The 19,710-nt window shown below is 38.1% G+C and overlaps 2 protein-coding genes across 2 annotated transcripts in view; both read left to right on the forward strand.

The window, feature by feature from the left end:
* The window catches only part of Senp7 (SUMO specific peptidase 7), a 104,546-nt gene that overhangs the window by 59,781 nt on the left and 25,055 nt on the right, over nt 1-19,710 (forward strand). The window contains exons 6-11 of the mRNA XM_036203433.1: nt 1,006-1,118; nt 5,684-5,868; nt 6,981-7,311; nt 8,813-8,970; nt 14,144-14,290; nt 17,819-17,852. Coding sequence (XP_036059326.1) covers nt 1,006-1,118; nt 5,684-5,868; nt 6,981-7,311; nt 8,813-8,970; nt 14,144-14,290; nt 17,819-17,852 — 968 coding nt within the window. The remainder of the gene's footprint in view (nt 1-1,005; nt 1,119-5,683; nt 5,869-6,980; nt 7,312-8,812; nt 8,971-14,143; nt 14,291-17,818; nt 17,853-19,710) is intronic.
* LOC118594210 (carbonic anhydrase 2-like) lies at nt 12,613-13,169 on the forward strand. The gene has a single exon (XM_036204049.1). The coding sequence runs from the start codon at nt 12,613-12,615 to the stop codon at nt 13,135-13,137; it is 525 nt and encodes a 174-aa protein (XP_036059942.1). The 3' UTR covers nt 13,138-13,169.

Here is a 19,710-nt window from a genome sequence, read left to right on the forward strand (position 1 = left end):
CATTCTCTGTCTTTTAAGTAATCCATAACTTAAATAGGTTTGAATTCTTCCAGACCAAGTTTTACATTTTCTTTTATATATATTCTCTTTTGTATTTTAAAAAAATTGTTAAAAGTTTTATTCTTATCATGGAAAAGTTTGTTTTTCTTTTTTCTTCCTCCCTCCTTTTCTTTTGCTTTGCAGGGGTGGTGCGGGATAAGGTCTTTACTGTAGTTCTGCCTGTCTCGGAGCTCACTGTGTAGACTAGGCTGGCTTTGAACTCACAAAGGTCTTCCAGTCTCTGCTGGGATTAAAGGAGTGCACCACCACACCAGGCCGAAAATTTGTTTTTCCCTCAATATTTTACTTATTTTTGCCCATACCTTAGATTTTTAAATTATTTTATATAGATAAAATTTGTTAATGTATTCCAAACTTTATTTTTTCTTAAGGTTTGTTTTTGGACCATTTTTGAACTATATTAACTATTCGCTTTGGCATGTAATTGCTTTATTACACACTGATTGATTATCAGGGTATTCGTGTTGTTGAAATTTCACTTTTTAGGCTCTGACTTACCTGGTTTATGGAAGATGATTATCCTCTCATTTTGCAGATGCAGTGTTGATAGTCTGTCTTTCCCCCAGAGACCCTTAGGAGTGTAAGAGTGAAACAGAGATGGAAACTGTTCAAATCCGAGTTTAGTAGTTCTCTGTTTGTTTGTTTGTTTGTTTTCGAGACTGGGTTTCTTTGTGTAGCCTAGGCTGTCCTGTAACTCACTCTGTAGCCAGATTGGCCTCGAACTCACAGAGATCCACCTGCCTCTGCCTCCTGAGTGTTGAGATTAAAGGTGTGCATCACCACACCTCAGCATCAGTATTTTTTTTAAAGTACCTATAGCATATAGTATTACACATAAGAATGTATTTTTTAGCCTATTGAATTTTTATTTGAATTTGTGTCAGATGTCTTCTAAATTCATCTGAGCTTTATTAGAAACGAATTTAATACAATTCTGTTTTGCAGAGGCTCAAAACCAAGTAAGACAGATAACATTTCTTCAAAGCAGACTCCATGTGTGAAGGAAAAGCACAGAGCTGATCGTGGTGTTTCTCTGTCATCTGATACTCAGCCCAAAGGTTTGTGATGGCTAGCAAACAGAAATTAAAATTTTGTTTATTGTATTTACAGCAGTTTTTGTTTAATATCTTACAGTAATATTGAAATGATATGTGAAAGTAAACAGTTATCTAATATACATAAAATTGCCAAAGCATCATTTATATACCTAAGTATATATTTATTTCTTTATTTGCCAGTCCCAAAAGTTGAATTTGATTATTACTTTTTGTCTTTTTATGTGTATATGGAGATAAACTACCTGTGAAGTTATGTTAATTTGGCTATTCAAATCATGGTTTTCATGCGTTTTAACACTACTGTTACTTGGAATTTTGTTATGAGCTATACCCACTGTATCCTCTTACTATCAAATGCAATGGTCGGAACTTGTTTTAACTCTGAGAGGATACCCAGCTAAGCCAGTTTTAGCAAACATGAAAGTAAATATATCTCAGACTTCTAAAACTTCTTCATAGGTCTCCTGATGTATATAATTAATAATATTATGACTCCTTTCCTTTTTATTTTTCTTTTAAGATTTAAATTCTTTTTTTTTTTTTTTTTTTTTTACCAAAATTTAAGAAAAACTAGTTTACTACCTTAGCCATTAGAATGCTCTTGGATTGTTGATAGTTTAAAACAAAGTGAGATATTTTGTTTTCTGAGTATTTTTATAAATTATTCATGAGAAAAAATGTCCTTTAATCACACTATGCAAAAATTTATGTATTTCATTTCAAATATAAGTATTAGGATTCATTTTGTGTGTGTGGGAGTTGCTGTTGGTCGTGGTGTGTTGGGGTGTGTTGGGGTGTGTGTGTGTGTGTGTATGCCTGAGGAAGCCAGAGAAGGGTACTGGCCTTTCTTGTTTATCACCTTCTGCCCTCCTCCTTTGGGATAGGCTCTTTCCCTAAACTGGCAGAGCTGGGTTCGCAGCCAGTAAGCCCCAGCAAGCCTCTTCCCTCCACCCTGTTAGAGTAGCAGGCGTATGCAAGACCATGCCTGATGGGTCCAGTTCATGTCCCTCTAGTTGGGAAACAAGTAATCTTAATCATTTAACTACCTCTCCAACCCCTACAATGTTTTCCTAGTAGACCTCATAGAAACGAAGGAAACTAGACTTAACTTTTATGTATACAAGAGGCCAGTGGATTTTTTTTTTTTTTTTTTTAGGGGAGTTACTAGAGAAAGCACTGCAACTTTGTAGAGACAAGCTTCCACATAGCCAGCCACTTAGTACATGGTGGGAACTTTTCTTAGGAACGATATGAAACTTGTTATTATAGCGTAATTTATATGCTCTTAGCCTTACGGTTGGTCGTTAGGGCTTGAAGGCCAACCTGAGCAAATTGACCTTAGTCAAGGTGTTTTGTAACTGAAACTGGCTGAGTCTTATTTTGAATATTTGAGATTTTATGAGTAGTGTGGTGTGGGTGGGGACACTGACTGGTTCCACCTCGTCTTATTTCTGTTTTCTGTAGCTCTTTCTCTTGTTGCTATTCATTTCCACTTTATTTTCCTATTATTTTGTCATAAACTTTGCTCCTAGGACTGCCGTGGTTCTGTCTCAGAAACCCTAGTAGGTGTGCTATCAGTTTAACTTTATTCCAGGAATTTTCAAATTATTCTGAATCAGTGAATTAACACTGTATTATGAAAATGACCATATTGCCAAAAACTAACAAAAAGATTTAATGTAATCCCCACCAAATTCCAGTGACCTTCTTCACAATACTTGAAAAAAATAATCCTAATTGTTCATATGGAAACAGAAAAGACATCCAGACTAAAACCAAATAGGCCGAACATTGCCAGGAGGTATCACAATGAGTGATTTCAGTTTATACTACAAATCCACAGTGACGAACATAGCATGCTACTCCCACAAAACAGACACATAGACCAATGGAATATAATCAAAGACCCAGAAATAAATCCATGCAGCTTTAAAGAAAAATTCAGTCATGAAATTTGCCAGGAAATGGTTGGATCTGGAGCTTATTATACTACATGAGGTATAAGGTCTCCTGGGTTCTGATTTGAATATTATGTGTAGTTATGTGGGAATGAGTGTGCATATAGGTCAGAAACTAGAAAGTAGGTTGCCCACAGGGATACTGGGGAGAGGAATTGGGGAGGATTGATGAAGAGAAACCAAAGTATAATGAGTTCCATAATGAAACTCATTACCTTATATGCTAATTAAAACATACAGAATAATAATAAGAGAATTGCTGGCCGGTGGTAGTGGCGCACGCCTCTAATCCCAGCACTCTGAAGGCAGAGGCAGGCAGATCTCTGTGAGTTTGAAGGCAGCCTGGTCTACAGAATGAGTTTCAGAACAGTCAGGGATACAGAGAATCCTGCCTTGAAAAACAAAACAAAACAAAAGGGTAATGAAGTATTTTCTCTGAATTTGCTAAATACAAATGGATGGAATATTGTAAATGTAATTCTTATTTTATAACTTTTTATTGTATATAGCTTTGCCATGTTAAAACCTTTCATTTTTATTTAGAAAGGGGGAAATGTGGAATATTAGTTTAAGATGTGTTACATTCATTTATGCTATGGAATATTTGTTTAGTGATGTAAAGATTTGTTACATTCTTTTACATTGCATTTGTTTAACTCTGTAAAGATGTGTTCCTTTTCTTGCCTCAAAACACCTGATTGGTCTAATAAAGAGCTGAATGGCCAATCACTAAGAAGGAGAAAGGATAGGTGGGGCTGGCATGCAGAGAGAATAAATAGGAGGAGAAATCTAGGGAGAGCAAGGAGTGAGGAGCGAGAAAAGGAGGTGAGGAGGAAGCCAGGGGTTAGCTACCCAGCCACACAGGTAGCCACAGAGTCAGAAGGGAAGAAAGATATATAGAATAAAGAAAGACAAAAAGCCCAGAAGCAAAACATAATTAAAGAGAAACAAGATAATTTAGATTAGGAAAGCTGGCTATAAACAAGCCAAGCTGAGGCCGGGCATTCATACATTAAAAAGGAAAGAAAGAGAGAGAGAGAGAGAGAGACAGACAGACAGACACAACAATGAAAAAAGATAATTAAAGAAAAAGATAATTTTTCTGATACCAGTTGTTTGAAGCTTTACCAAAAAGGACATCCTAAAATAAATTACGTGTATAATATTCCTTTTTTAGAGAAATGAATCTGCCTCCTTCCCTCCCTCCATCCCTTGTTCCCTCCCTCTCTTCTGTCTCTCCATCCCTTGTTCCCTCCCTCCCTCCCTCCCTCCCTCCCTCCCTCCGTCTCCCTCCTACCCTCCCTCTCCCTCTTTTTGGATTTCCCTGTGAAGCTCTGGCTGTCCTGGAACTCACTCTGTAGTTCAGGCTGGCCTGGAACTCTGAGATCCACCTGCCTCTGCCTCCTGAGAGCTGGCGTTAAAGGCGTGGGCCACCACTGCCAGGCATGAATCTAGTATTTTAAAAATTAATGTAAGTTGTGACTAAATGTGGCTTGCTTTGTGATTTGGATATGTAAGTTTGGATGGAGTTGATTCTCATATAATAATGATTTAGAAAGTTAAATAATTCATTTCCATTAAAATGTATAGGAAGATTTTTTTTTGTGCAGTGTATATTGTTAACTGAAATAAAAAACATTTTTAGTGATGACTGACATGGCTTTCCAAAATGATGCCTTTTACTTAAAAAAGAAGTTCTTCGATTCAGAATGGGGGTTTATTGGATTGGGAGAGTTTTGACTATTAAAAGAAGAAGCAGATTATCAAGCATTTCCTTGTAAATGATCACATTCCACAGACAATTGGTAAGGAAAGATATTTTGGCTCCTTTTCAAAGAACAGCAATTATAGTTTTACTCTTAAATTTTAATGCCTTTACTCTTAAGTTAAATATATTGTGACTAGTTTTAACTATTGTGGTAAATTATACAAACATTTTCAAAGACAGATTTTCCATATTTTCATAAGACCCTTTAAAGATATTATCAAATGTATTTACTAGCTGGGCAGTGGTGTTTAATCCCAGCACTCAGGAGGCAGAGGCAGGTGGATCTCTGAGTTTGAGGCCAGCCTGGTCTACAGAGTGAGTTCCAGGACAGCGAGGCCTACACAGAGAAACCCTGTCTCGAAAAAACAACAACAATGCACTTATACCAAATAGAGAAACCATGGTTAGCTGTTTCATTTGTGTTACTTCTTGAAGGGATATTTCCTCCCCACAGAATTTGTAAAGTGCCCCTCACACTGTATTGTCTGAAGAACAGAGCTGGCTAATGTAGGACGTACACTTATATTTTCTTCCAGTGTCTGTCACTACAGAACAGAGCTGGCTAATGTAGGACGTACACTTATATTTACTTCCAGTGTCTGTCACTACAGAACAGAGCTGGCTAATGTAGGATGTACACTTATATTTTCTTCCAGTGTCTGTCACTACAGAACAGAGCTGGCTAATGTAGGATGTACACTTATATTTTCTTCCAGTGTAACTATAGAGGTTTTAACATGAGCTTTAGGTAGTGTATTAGTTTTGATACAGCTATGAACTCATGTAAGAGGAACTTTTGTATGTTTTGGGCATAACTGTGCCTTTTATGTTTTTTAAAGACTTCAGTCATAGAAATAAAGATTGTGACTGTCTTGAAGAGGGGACCAGAAACAAGAACGCTTCACATTCTTGTTCAGAAATGGAACGCACTCCAGTTTCGAGGAAGAGAAAGAAAAGAGTTAGAAGTAATATACATGATTCTCATAATTCTAAATCTTCTTTGGATAAGTCACCAGAGTATATAGTAAGTAGATGTATTTAAATGCTATAGGAAATGATTTTGTGCTGTGATAAAAAATGAGTTAACTGTAGCCAACTAATGAATGGTCTTTGAACTTTCTACTTTACTGGACTTTTTTTCTAGTTCTGTGTAAACTTTATTTTTTAAATTTTAAATTGCATTACCTTTATTTCATGTTATTATTTCTGTGTGTGTGTGTGTGTGTGTGTGTGCAAGCATGCTCATACTTGTGTGCACACACATGTGTGCTCATGTGTATATGGCTCTCAGAACACAGTTTGTGGGAGTTGGTTCCCTCCTCTCACAGTGTGTGCACAAGTGATCGAACCCAGATTGTCAGGCTTGGTGGCAAGAGTTTTCACAAGTTTTGATGTTCTTTCTTATTTTTGCTTTTGTTACTAAAAAAGAAATTTTTGTTACTACTTTGGAAATAAAAATGTTAAAAAGAATCCTCTCATTCTAAAGTTTATTTAGCTATGACTTTGCCACATATGGAAATTTCTTTTTTTTGGTTTTGTTTTGTTTTGTTTTTCGAGACAGGGTTTCTTTGTGTAGCTTTGTGCCTTTCCTGGAACTCACTTTGGAGACCAGGCTGGCCTCGAACTCATAGAGATCCGCCTGGCTCTGCCTCCCGAGTGCTGGGATTAAAGGCGTGCGCCACCACTGCCCGGCGGAAATTTTTTTTTTTTAAAAGGATTTATTTATTATGTATACAGTGTTCTGTCTGCATGTATGCCTTCCTGCCAGAAGAGGATGCCAGATCTCATTATGGATGGTTATGAGCCACTAAGTGGTTGCTGGGAACTGAACTCAGGAGCTCTGGAAGAACAGCCAGTGCCCTTAACCTCTGAGCCATCTCTTCAGCCCGGAAATTTTTTTATTTGACCCTTTAAAAATTATTTGGGCATCAGATTTAATAGGTTAACCCTGTATCATTGTATTTGGGTGGCACTGCCAAGCATAATTAGTATAGCTGTGTACTGTCTGTCGATATACTTATAAAAATGACACATTTTCATTTTTATGTCATTCTTTATGAATTTAAGTCTTAGGTGTGTACCTTAGGGAAACACAGTGGAAAAATATAATTTCTCTACTTTTTAAAAAATGTTCAGACAGAAGAAGAAAATGATTCCACAGTTTCCAGTAGGCTGGAGCAGTCAAGTGACAGCTATCACCAGGACCCAGCACCACCTGAAGGACTCACACCTGAACCTGCAGAGAGCGAGGCCACCAGTGTGTGCTCACTTGCTGTTCAGGAGTCAGGGGTCAGCACTGCCTCTGGAAGGGCCTGCTCACCCACCAGAAGCCCGGAGAGCTCTGTGTCTCACAACGAGGTGGAGGGCTCTTCCCCGGCTGAGAAGGACGAGGAGGTAGCTGCAAAAGAAAAGTCTCTTGTAGGTGGAAACAGTGAAGAGAACCAATTGTCGGTCTCAGCTGAACCAAGTAAGTGAAAAAGACCGTAAAGCCACTCATTTTCAAAGCTTTACTCAGAGCTTTTGCTTTTCTCAAATTTTCCTGAGGCCATAAGCTGTTTGAGCCTCTGGGAAATACATCAACTTTAGGAAAAACATCCTTGATGGTTCCCTTATGAATCTTGTAATACTAATTTAGGCGAACAAGTGGAGTCTGGAAACAGTAAAGTTGTTTTGTTTTGTTTTTGTCTTTTAGATTTATTTATTTTATTTTATGTGTATGAATGTTTTGCTTGCATCTTATGTGTATATGCACCACATGCATGCCTGGTGCCCTCGGAGGCCAAATGAGGGTGTCAGTTCCCTGGAACTGGAGTTACAGATGGTTGTCAGCCACCATGTGGTTGCTGGGAAGCAAACTTAGGCCCTTTGTAAGAGCAGAAAGTGATCTTAATCACTGAACCATCTCTCCAGTCCTGAGAGTAAGTTTTAAAAGATACTTACCATGAAGTAGCCTAGTAGTTTTAAAAAAGATTCTCTGAAGACTGTTATTATTGTATGTTATTGGAGTGGAATTTAAATTCAACTTGATTGTCATTATTTTGATTTAGTCAGTTCTTAAAAATTGTTGTTGTCCTCTGACACAGAAATTCAAAGGGTTCTACAGGGTTCGCAATGAGTTGCATCTATATCTTCTAGCCATCCATTACCCCCTCCCACAAGAAAGTAATGTGAAAGGACTCTTTGTCAAACTAGAAATTGTTTGGGAACTTGTCTGTTAGTTCTATCACTGTAACAGAATGTCTGATATAGTTACATATTAAAGACTGGGCTGGGAGTATAGCTCAGTGGCATTGTGCTTGGTAATTAGTTACAAGACTCTGGATTCAATCTCCAGCACAAAGGAAAGAGAAAAGGAGAGAAAGAATAAAATGCTGATTTTGTTTCAGAGTTGAGAGACGGAGGTGAGGAAAAGATTTATTTTGGCTTAAACTTATGTAGGCTTCTGTTCAAGATTGAATGGACCCAGTGCTTTGGGCTGCTGCGGGTGAATGTTCTAGATGGCAGGAAATGTCAGGAGCATATAGTAGAGTAAAACCACATATTTCATTCTCCAGGGGGCAAAGGGAATGGCTTGGACAGCAACTCCATATCCCCTAGGGCAAGCCCCAGTGAGCTAGGGATGTCTAGTGACCTGCGCATCTTCCACTGCTAGGCCGCACCTCTGAAAGGCTCCACCTTATCTCAGAAGTAACACTTGTGGTCCCAAGTTTTTAACTTGTAGATCCTTGAAGACACTCAATACCCAGAGTGTACTATGTTTACTTTTGGCTTTAGTCAGGAAGCTGCTGAATAGTAATGCCAATGTGAAATCTGTTTATAACAATACTAATCAGCTAGTGAAAGCTAGGTTAGACTTAAGTTGAATTTAGGTGCTTAGGTTTAATGTGATTATTAAAGATATTTAATTAGAAAGTTCTTCTTCTGTAAGTGATTATTGTGACACCTTTAAAACACACTTTTCTTTTTAGTTGTTGTTTCCAGCGATGAAGAAGGGCCCATGGAACACAAGAGCTCGGCAGTTCTAAAGTTACAGCCTAGTCGAGACTATGAGATTGCGAGTGAACATCAGGGTCCTCCTGAAGCACAGTTGTCAGAGCTACCGCTGAGTGCATGCAAGTCTGTACAGGTAATTCACTTCTGCTTTCTCAGAGAGCAGCAGCCAAGTGCTACTTTAAACACATTTCCTGTTTCACTATCAAAGTGTAAAGCAGTTCTTTTACCTATTTCCTTACTTGTGTGTGTGTATGGGGGAGGTGCAGGCCGTGGTACAGCTGTGGGTTAGAGGACAACCTGCAGGAGCAGTTCTCTCTTCATCTGTTATGTACCTTCCAGGGACTGAGCCAGTTGTTAGGCTTAGTGGAAGGTACCCTCATCTGCTGAGCCACCTTTCCAGCCCCCAGTGAAATAGTCTTTTTATTTTTTTATTTTTTGAGACAGGTTCTCTGTGTAACCGTCCTCACTGTCCTGGAACTCGCTTTGTAGCCCAGGCTGGCTTCGAACTCACGGAGATCCACCTGCCTCTGACTCCTGTGTGCTGGGATTAAAGGCGTGCGCCACCACTGCCCGACCTCAGTGAAATATTCTTATTGCTTATAGTAAGCAGAATATTATGATAAAGATGCATTTCCTGACTGTGGGTTTTGCTACAGCTTTCCTGTTAGTTTTAGTGACATGCTTTTAGTCTAAATATTCTGTGACTTGAATATTTTCTGTAGTTCTCATTGAACTATTGATATTTGTCTGCTCTTGGAGTAGTATGTCTACTTGGAATTATTTCTTTCCTTCGCATCAAGTTAGCTGTCTTCAAATATAGAATCTATAGTAAAACATATAGAGTTGATGTAACAGGATCCTTAAGCACTTACGTCTCTCTTTAAAAACCTTTATTTATAAGCCAGGCGGTGGTAGTGCATACCTTTAGTCCCAGCACTTGGGAGGCAGAATCAGGTGGATCTCTGTGAGGCCAGCATGGTCTACAGAGTGAGTTCCAGGACAGGCTCCAAAACTACACAGATAAACCCTGTCTTGAAAGAACCCTCCTTCCCCCACAAAAAAACCCTTTATTTATTTTGTCTGTATGGTACTTATGTGGAGATCTGAGGACAGCTTATGGGAGTTGTTTCTCTCCTTCCACCATGCCAATTCTAGGGATCAGATGGAACTCTAGTCATCAGGATTGAAGGCAAGCACTTAATGAGCCATCTTGCCTGGCCAGCCACTTACATCTCTTAATTATTAATTAAAAATGCATTAGCAAGGAGGCTGGGGTTAGATCTGGGAGGAGTTAGAAGGAGGAGTTGAGGGTGACTATGACCAAAATACATTGTATGCACGTATGAGATTCTCAAACAACTTACAGTATTATTTAATTCTATATAATAACTGTTAACGTGTCATGCATTCAGATGGAAGGGTTGTAACTGTTCACTAAACCTGTAGTATTTGGCAGAGGTATCTTCTATTTGCCAGTTCATAACTAAAAAAATTCAGTGTATAAAACAGCCTTACTCTGATTCAGCCTCTTCAGATACACTATTGTGCATCTGTGGCTCTGTGTAAATACTGTGTGCTGAGGATACACAGAAGATTTGTGTACAAGAAAATGCCTCATGCCAATCCTCATGTCTACTTGTTACCCTTTGTTTACAGCCCTTTATCTCTTATTGTTACAAATGCTATATGAAACTGACTACAGTTTCATCCTTGTCATTGAAAAATATATTAAAATACAGTAGCAAGAATACTGTCTTGGTTAATAGAAGTAATTTTGTTTGAGTACTTGACCTGAATAGATAAACCTAAGTTTATGTCTTAGATTTGCTTCTTGCTGGGTACCGAACCACAAACAAGCAAGTTAACCCAACCAACCACTCCAGATACCTGTTAACTTTGTGAAATGGGGGTGAGGAGTCAGAAGAGCCTATTTGGTCAGTAGTCATAGAGATTGAAAGATCTGAATTATTTAAATACTAAATATTGAAACTAAAGGACTATACATCTCAACTTGTTTCCATTAATCTAAAAAAAGTGAATAGCACCAGTTAGGGAATAGTGAGTTGGAAATAGTGGCAGGAGAGAATGTTATTAGTTTTTGGATTAATTTTGGGTTTGGGTTTTTGATTTTATTAAAGTAAATCCAAACTCAATATCAACATCTATGTTGGATTTTTCTTTCTGACTAGTCAATTATTTAGGTTATCCAACTTTTTTTCTGTTACAAGGAATTCTACAGAAATGACTGATTAAACCTGAATTTTGATTGAGTAAAGCAAAGTGCTCCATCTCAGCCATGACAACCATTCATAAATATTAAAATATTAGTAAATACTCAAATAAAAGCAAAACGCTTCATCTCAGTCATGACTGTCACTAATAAATATTCAAAATATTAGTAAATACTAAAAATATGTGACCAGAGAACATTAGTTTTAAACCAAATTATTTTTTCTATTTTTATTTTATTTTATGTGTATGAGTGTTTTATTTGCATGCATATCTATGCACCTCATGTGTTTCTGGTGTCTGTGGAGGTCAGAATAGGGTGCCTGGTTTCTGGAACTGTGAGCTATCATGTAGGCTATGGGAGTCAAACCCTGGTCCACTAGAAGAGAAGACAGTGCTCTTAACCACTGAATCATCCCTCCAGTCTACCAAATAATTCTTGAACCTTCAATCTAAACAAGTTGACTATATCACGAATTACCATAATTTATAGTTTCTGGAAATCTTCAGATTGGTACCTAGTGCTTACTCTAATATGGTTAGGTCATCTTCCTTCATGACCACCTAGTGAACATGTACTTGACGTTGTAAATCATGAGCAGTCTTCTTTGGGAAGCCTTCTCTGATTTCTCCAAAGGGTTCTAGGTTTCTAGTCCATATCCATTTATCCTGTAAAAATTTCCAGTGCACAGTTTACCATAATGAAATATTTAGTTACATGTCATCTGTCTCTTCTACCAGACTTACAAAGTCATTGAAAAGAGAAAACATGTTCCAAAATTTTTATTCTCTGTGTTATTTCCAGCACAGTGAAAATTAATAAAACCATTAGAAAAATATATGACTTGAATTAAAATCTAACATAGTCAATTTAATTCAACAAATACTTGTAAACATCCGCTTGAGTTTATACTGTTTTCCGGTTTAAAAGGGAGGGAAAGAAAGCACAGTTCTTCATCCTGAGGAACTCAGAGGTTAATGAGGGAGGTTTATGCAAGAATATAAGTAATCAGAAAACACAGGATAGTTCTGGTAGCAATCTTGCTCAGTTTTCCTTTCCCAAACAACTTGCCCCATGCCACTGGCTTTTCTCCTCTACTCTCTGCAACCCACACAGTAAGTAAACAAACTTGGTTGGGTAACAGATAGGTAGGAATGAGGTATTAAAGTAGGGAATTCAAGATACAGTTCAAAATAGGTATAATGAGCCAGGCAGTGGTGGCACACGCCTTTAATCCCAGCACTTGGGAGGCAGAGCCAGGCAGATCTCTGTGAGTTCCAGGCCAGCCTGGTCTACAGAGCGAGAGCCAGGATAAGCACCAAAGCTACACAGAGAAACTCTGTCTTGAAAAACAAATCAAAAACAACGACAACAAAATAGGTATGTCTTTCAACATATCCAAAACATCTCATAAAATTAATCTCAAGTCTGTCTTCATTTTTACATATGCACATGCAAAATCTAAAAATGTCCAAGATTCAAAATTGAAAAATAAGTTTAAAATCTACATTTTATACAAAAAAATCTTAGTGACTAATTTTTCACATGAGGAATAGTATCCAATTTCACTTTCACTGGGGCTCATCTGATGGGCATGGCTCCGAGCACACTGTGAACAAAACAAAATATGCTGCAGAGCTTCACTTGGTTCACTGGAACACCAAATACAGTGATTTCGGGAAAGCTGCACAGCAACCACATGGACTGGCTGTTCTGGGTCTTTTTCAGAAGATTGGACCTGCTACAAAAGGCCTTCAGAAAGTTCTTGATGCACTAGGGTCCATTAAAACAAAGGGGAAGAGTGCCACCTTCACTAACTTCAGTCCTCGCTCCCTTCTTCCTGGGAACTTGGACCACTGGACATACCCCAGCTCTCTGACCACTCCGCCTCTGCTGGAGTGTGTGACCTGGATCGTGCTCAAGGAACCCATTACCGGCAGCAGTGAGCAGATGTCTCTGTTCCGTAAACTAAACTTCAACTCGGAGGGGGAACCTGAAGAGCTGATGGTGGACAACTGGCGTCCAGCTCAGCCCCTGAAGAACAGAAAGATCAAAGCATCCTTCAAATAAAATGGTCCTGGAGTGGGTGTCCAAACTGTACAAGTGTGCGGCCTCTCTGTAGCCAAGCACAATTCTGCCCTGGTGATTTGGAACCGCCTTTGTGTCTGATGTTGTAGGCCTTTCCTCTCTCACATGTTGTGCTTACTAATAAAATGTGAAGAACAAGACCCAGGTGTATCACATGGTGGGAGTGTGGTGGCAGTTTGGTGGCTGGCTTAGACATACCTTCTCATTCATAGCAATCGAATGCAAAGGACAGAAATGACCTCTTGCCTCAGCCCCAGGATAATGAGTACTCAGGCCTGTTTACTAAAATGCTATTTTTTTGTTTTTGATTTTTTGAGACAGGGTTTCTCTGTGTAGCTTTGCGCCTTTTCCTGGAACTCACTTGGTAGCCCAGGCTGGCCTCGAACTCACAGAGATCCGCCAGGCTCTGCCTCCCGAGTGCTGGGATTAACGGTGTGTGCCACCACCTCCCGGCCTAAAATGCTATTTTTAAAACATAGGAAAGTAGAATGGTTGATTACAAGCCCCTATCATGAGACAAACTGAGATAATTTAAGCAAATTAGGCAAAATAGTCATAGTTTTATGATTATAAAATAGATAAAAGTTCACTATTCCAAGATATTATATTAAAGAAAAGATATTAAAATGCTTATATATTTGTAGCAACATTATCTTAAATATGAATTATGTTGTAACTTTTGAATTTTAGAGATGTAAATGAAGGTGTAAAAATTGGTATAGTTGTGATACAGAGTATATTTCCCTTTAGATAACATATCATGACTTAATGGATAATGTATTTTAGATATATTCTCTAATAAAAATCAGAATTCTAAAAAACAAAAAAACAAAAACAAAAAACCAAAAAAACCCCAACCAACCAAACAAAAAAGAATAGTATAAAATTTTTAATAATAATTTAAAGAAGAATTTTGTCTTTGGATATAATTTTCAGCTTCTTTTAATTCTTAGAGATTTATATACATTTATAATTTATTCTTTGTTAGGCATCATCTGAATTCTGTCCATACAATCCTGACATGGAAAAGATTTCCGGTGTTATACCTAACAGTGAAATGGATCAGAAACTGGATTTTGTGTTTACTTCTGTGTATATTGGCAAAATAAAAGGAGCTTCAAAAGGTTGTGTCACGGTGAGTATATCCTCGACCTTTTTATATCAAAATCTCAGTACTGTCTCCCCACCTGATTGCTTAAAGACAAGCTGAAAATGGACAACAGACATGCCAAAGTGGACAAGGGATGGACCACAAGGCTTCCACCCAACACAAAGAGCCCCAGGGAGCTAAGAGTGCCGAGAGCAGAAGACGCAGTCTTCCCCAGGGAAAAGCACACTGTTTAGTTATCCAGTGCCAATGGTCTGCTCAGAAACAAACATGCACGCAGCACTATACAGACTGAGCAGGCCATGTTTAGAAATACATGTGTGTCTACATATACAAATATGCACGAAAACAATAATTAACGGACACAGAGGCTATGAATCTGAAAGAGAGCAGGGAGGGCATATGGAAGGATTGGAGGGAGGAAAGAGAATGGGGAAGCGATGTAATTATATTATAATCTCCAAAATAAAAGAAAAACTATAAAAAATATTAGTGATCATTTTTTTCACTTTCATAACAGTGTAAAGTTTGTTGTAGGCAAAAACTAGACCCAAATAAGAAAATCTACATAAAGACCACAAATAGTTTTGCATACCAAGACAGCAGCTGCTAATTTGGAATGTATAAAATTTCTTATTTCTCAAAACATGCATATAGATATAAAACAGTATTAGATATATTATTCTGCAGTTTACTACACTTATATGAATTTAATTCTTCCCCTTTCCACTTTGGGATGGATGTCTTTTACAATTTCCATTTGTCATCCATTTCAGTTACCCTAGTGTTTTTTTTTTTAATTATTGCTGGGTTTAAGTTGGCCACAATAGTATCCACTTATGATCTCATTTGGGAGGCTGAGGTGAGACGGTCACCTGAGCCCACGAGCTTGAAATCTTGTATCAAAACAAATTTATCTCTTATTTCAGGAAAACAGTTTAATAAAAATGTAGATTTACGTACATGAAGAAAGATTGAGAGAAATTCGCATTATGATGGGAGAACATGTAATAGTGTTTAAAATTAAAACATATAGGAAGTAACAGAAGGGAAAAGAGTAAAAGCATTAAAAATTTTCTTGGCCTTTAAGAGATATTTTATATGGATTCTTTTTCAGACAGAGTTCATGATTTTTTGTAACAGAAATGAAAGAAATGTTTTTTTGTCTTTCAAACTTACTATGTTAAGACATTGTTGTAATTAAAATAAATTTCTCACTATTATGATAGTCACTGTTTAGCTTGATTAGGAAACTAGTGATGGGAAGTTAGGTAAGTTAGAGCAGCTTTCTTTAGTTGGTCATTTGTTTCTTTCTTCAGAGAGTGCAGCAGTAAATATAGTTTCTTTTTTAAAAAATGTTACCGCTTGAGATAATGAGAAAAGCTTACAAGGCACAAATGATGTTTAGAGAACTGTTCTTTTTTTTTTTTTTTGGTATTTAAATATATTTCTTTATTAATTTTTTTTCATTTTACATACCAACCCCAGTTCCCCCTCCCTCCCCTTCTCCCACCTCCTCACCTCCCTCCCACTCTACCCCCATCCACTCCTCAGAGTGGGTAAGGCCTCCCATGGTAGTCAACAAAGTCTGGCATACCAAGTTGAAGGAGAGCCTAGCCCCTCCCCATTGTATCAAGGCTGAGCAAGGTATCCCACCACAGGGAATGGGTTCCAAAAGTCAGCTCATGCACCTGGGGTAAGTCCTGGTCCTGCTGCCAGGGACCCCACTAACAGATCAAGCCACACAACTGTCATCCACATTCAGCAGGCCTAGTTCAGTCCTATGCAGGTTCCCGAGCTGTCAGTCCAGAGTCAGTGAGCTCCAACTGGCACCGGTCAGCTGTCTCTGGGTTTCGCCATCATGATCTTGATCCCCTCCTCTTCTTCTTTTTCTTTTTTTTTGAATGCTGAATGCCGTTTATTGAAGGAGGGCAGAGAACTGTTCTGACTGTTGAAGGGTATTATATGTTAGCATTACAGTCAACTTTATTCTTGTTCAAATAGATAGATGATTTCAAGAACTGGATTTCCTTCAGTATCACTTTCTTACCTGGGCTTTAAAATTTATCTGGAATGGATAGAATGTTGTTATAGTAAACATGCAGAGCTGTAGATCAGTATCAGATTCTTGTCAAGTAGGTTTAGTAGAGGAAGAATATTTGATGGTAAGAGAAGGAAGAGAGAGTGTATGTGTAAGAAAGTTGATACTAGGGACATCATGCTATACTATTTCTCATTAATTGTGAAGTAGAAACAACAGAAGCAGAACTTGAACTCCAAACTCAGCAGTTAGTCAGTATGCCTCCTTGTCTTATATTTGACTTCACTGGCCAACCCTGTGGAATATGAGTTTTGTACCTTAAAAAATGATAATATGAACTAATTTTTTTTTTAAACCAGAGCTGAGGACTGAACCCAGGACCTTGTGCTTGCTAGGCAAGTGCTCTACCACTGAGCTAAATCCCCAACCCCCATATGAACTAATTTTTAAATTAAGAATATAAATGGAATACAAGTAAACCAGTATTGTTATTGAATACTTTGTTGCTTGCCTAGAACTCATATGCTGTCTATTTGAGTTTTGTCTTGCGTTCACAAGTTATATCTCTGATATAGTCAATAATTTCATAAATGTATTGATCAGAAGAGAACTTAACCAAACAAGTACAGGCAGACTTATTTGTTTGTAAGGGAAAAGCAGTCGTCAAAAGACAAATCTGATTTAGATAGTACACGGAAGGTTTTGTCTTGAGTACAATTATAAGTACAACATTTAAGCTGAACAGACACGCAGAAGACAGCCAGAGGAAATAGTTCAGTGAAGCAGAAGGATCAGAAAGAGCAAGGACCTCAGTCAGAAGGGCGTTCCCAAAAAGAACAAGGGAATAATTGCTGAGATAAAAGAAGATGGCAATGCTCAACCATACATTACTCAGCAGACGAGTGTGCTGAGACTTAACCTATGCCAGCCTTTGACAGGGCGTTGTTGTTTAAGTCCGCTTTATTAGACTTCTCTAGCCGTTCTTTATTAAGCAGTTTTTTGTTGTTCTGTTTGTGTGCAGTAAAAATAATCTCCTGAGTTCAGTTAGTTTTCAAAGACAGAAGGGCCACAGCGGGTGGGGTATAGCTAAGTCTTCTGATACATTTAAAGTCTCATTACAGACAGACAGGGCATTGGCACCTTCGTTTGATGAGTTGACTCTTGTGAGTTTGGTTAATCCCTAAGAGAATAGTCTTCTTTGGAGATAGCTGCCTTGTGTGGTCTCCTGGCATTTCTTTGAACATTGTCTTACCTCTTAAAATTTCAGAACACACTTTTAAAAAGTAGGGTTTTACCAATTTTTATAAATGGGTATTTTGGTAAAGTTACTTGCACAGTTAAAGACTCTTAATCCTAAAACTAAGTCTTTATGTTGAAATAGTTCTTTGCTTTGATTCTTAGTACTTTTATTAAGTACTAAAAATTGAATTGTACTAAATACTCTAATACTAAGAAAATTGAGTAGAAATGCACTTGCAGTAGTAACTCATTTTTTGTTTCATATTTTTTTTTAGTTCACAACGAAGTATATTAAAATCCCATTTCAAGGTAAGCCATCTTCTCTTAATGACATTTTTTTTTTTGAGTAATTGAGTAGAAAAAGTTCTGAAATTCTTTCACAAGTTTTTCATCACTTTTCAGCATAGAAAATAAATAAACTGAAGGCAGTTTAATAACATTTGATGTCAACATTTTTTTGCAGTTCTAAATAAGCCTTAAAATGTTTTATAGTACCCAAAAGAACATATTAATTATTGTTTTAATGACTATAAATCAGATGATAATAAAGTACTCTTGTAAAGATTTGACAGCCCAAGTGTTTGATGTATATGAAAATAATGAAGGTGAGAACCAAAGGAAAAAGCACATAAGCATGTAGTGTGCACTGCGTAGACAGAGTTCTCATGCCATACCTTAGCCAAATAAAGCGGAATGGAAATGAACCTTTGGCTTAAATAGACGCAGACTATTTTCTCATTCTTTCCCAAACAAAAGTAATTCCAGAATAATTAGTGATGAAAAATAATAACTGATAGAGAATAATCTCTTCAGAGAGTGAATTATAGAAAGAACAAGGAAGAAAAGTGTACATACAGATAACACTTCAGATATGAACTAGAGTAGAAGAAGCTTCATGGCAACATTGAAGATGTAATTGAAGCAACTTCAGTTCCTCAGCTCCTGTAAGTTCAGAATTGAGAACTCTGTTATGGTAATAAATCTATTGACTGGATTACCATTTAAGTAGTGAGAACATATAAGGCACATGGTGTCTTAATAACCCTTGCTAGAAAACACTATTGTATTTAAGAACTAATTATTAAGAGCTAATGAAGTGTTCTCCTTGTTGAGCGTGTGTTTGGGCAGTCACATTGGTAAGACTTAGTGGGTGCGGCTTCTGACATCCACAGGAGACACTCTCACAGCAAACTCCCTGATCCTTTAGCTCTTACAGTCTTTCTGCCCTCTCCCACAGTGGTCCCTGAGCCTTAGTGCAGGTGTTGTGTTGTAGATGTATCACTTGGGACTGGGATCCACAATTGCAGTTTGATCAGTTGTGAGTTTTCTATGATGGTCTCTGTTGCCGGGAGATGGGGGGGGCAGGAGGGAGGTAATAAATACACTTATCTGTGGGCATAAAGACAAAAATTTAAAATGTAGTTAGGGACAGTGGTGGTTGTAGGTTCTTTTTCCTCCAAAATCTGTGAATAGTTGGCTAGGGTTCTAGAACCAGGCATGATTTCCCTCTTGGTGAGGCATCTTAAGTCCTTTTAGAGGGCTGTTGGTTACCACCAAGGCATGCATGCTACTGCTTCACCCTTTGGATTATTGTGCCATGCTGGTAGTCATTGTGGTTCATAGGCATCAGAGATGGGTTGGACTGTTGGGTGCCTCCCTTCTTTGGAAGTCTGCATGATGGCTTCTGGTACCATGAGAGCTAGTCCTCAGGGAGGAAGCATTCAGGTCCATTCAGCTCAGGGGCCTTTGGGTAGCTGAAGTTTTCCTGGTCCCACCTGGCTTCCATGGTCCCATAGTCCTGTAGCCCCTCAGACCCAAGTGAACACGCAGAGGCTTATACAAATTAAAACTGCTCAGCCATTAGCTCAGGCTAACTACTGACTAGCTCTTACACTTAAACTCAGCCCATTTCTGTTAATCTATATGTTGCCACATGTTCAGTGGCCATACCTCTGTGCCACTACATGCTGCTCCCTGGACTGTGGACTGTCTCCTGACTCAGCCTTCCAGCCTTTCCACAATTCTCCTTGTTTGCTTATCCCGCCTATACTTCCTGCCTGGCTACTGGCCAATCAGCATTTTATTTATCAACCAATCAGAACAATACATTCACAGCATACAGAGCAATATCCACAGCATGTGTCTGATGTGCATGATGTCTTCAGTA

The sequence above is a fragment of the Onychomys torridus genome, chromosome 12 (genome assembly GCF_903995425.1).
Source record: "Onychomys torridus chromosome 12, mOncTor1.1, whole genome shotgun sequence".
Classification (NCBI taxonomy): Eukaryota; Metazoa; Chordata; class Mammalia; order Rodentia; family Cricetidae; genus Onychomys; species Onychomys torridus.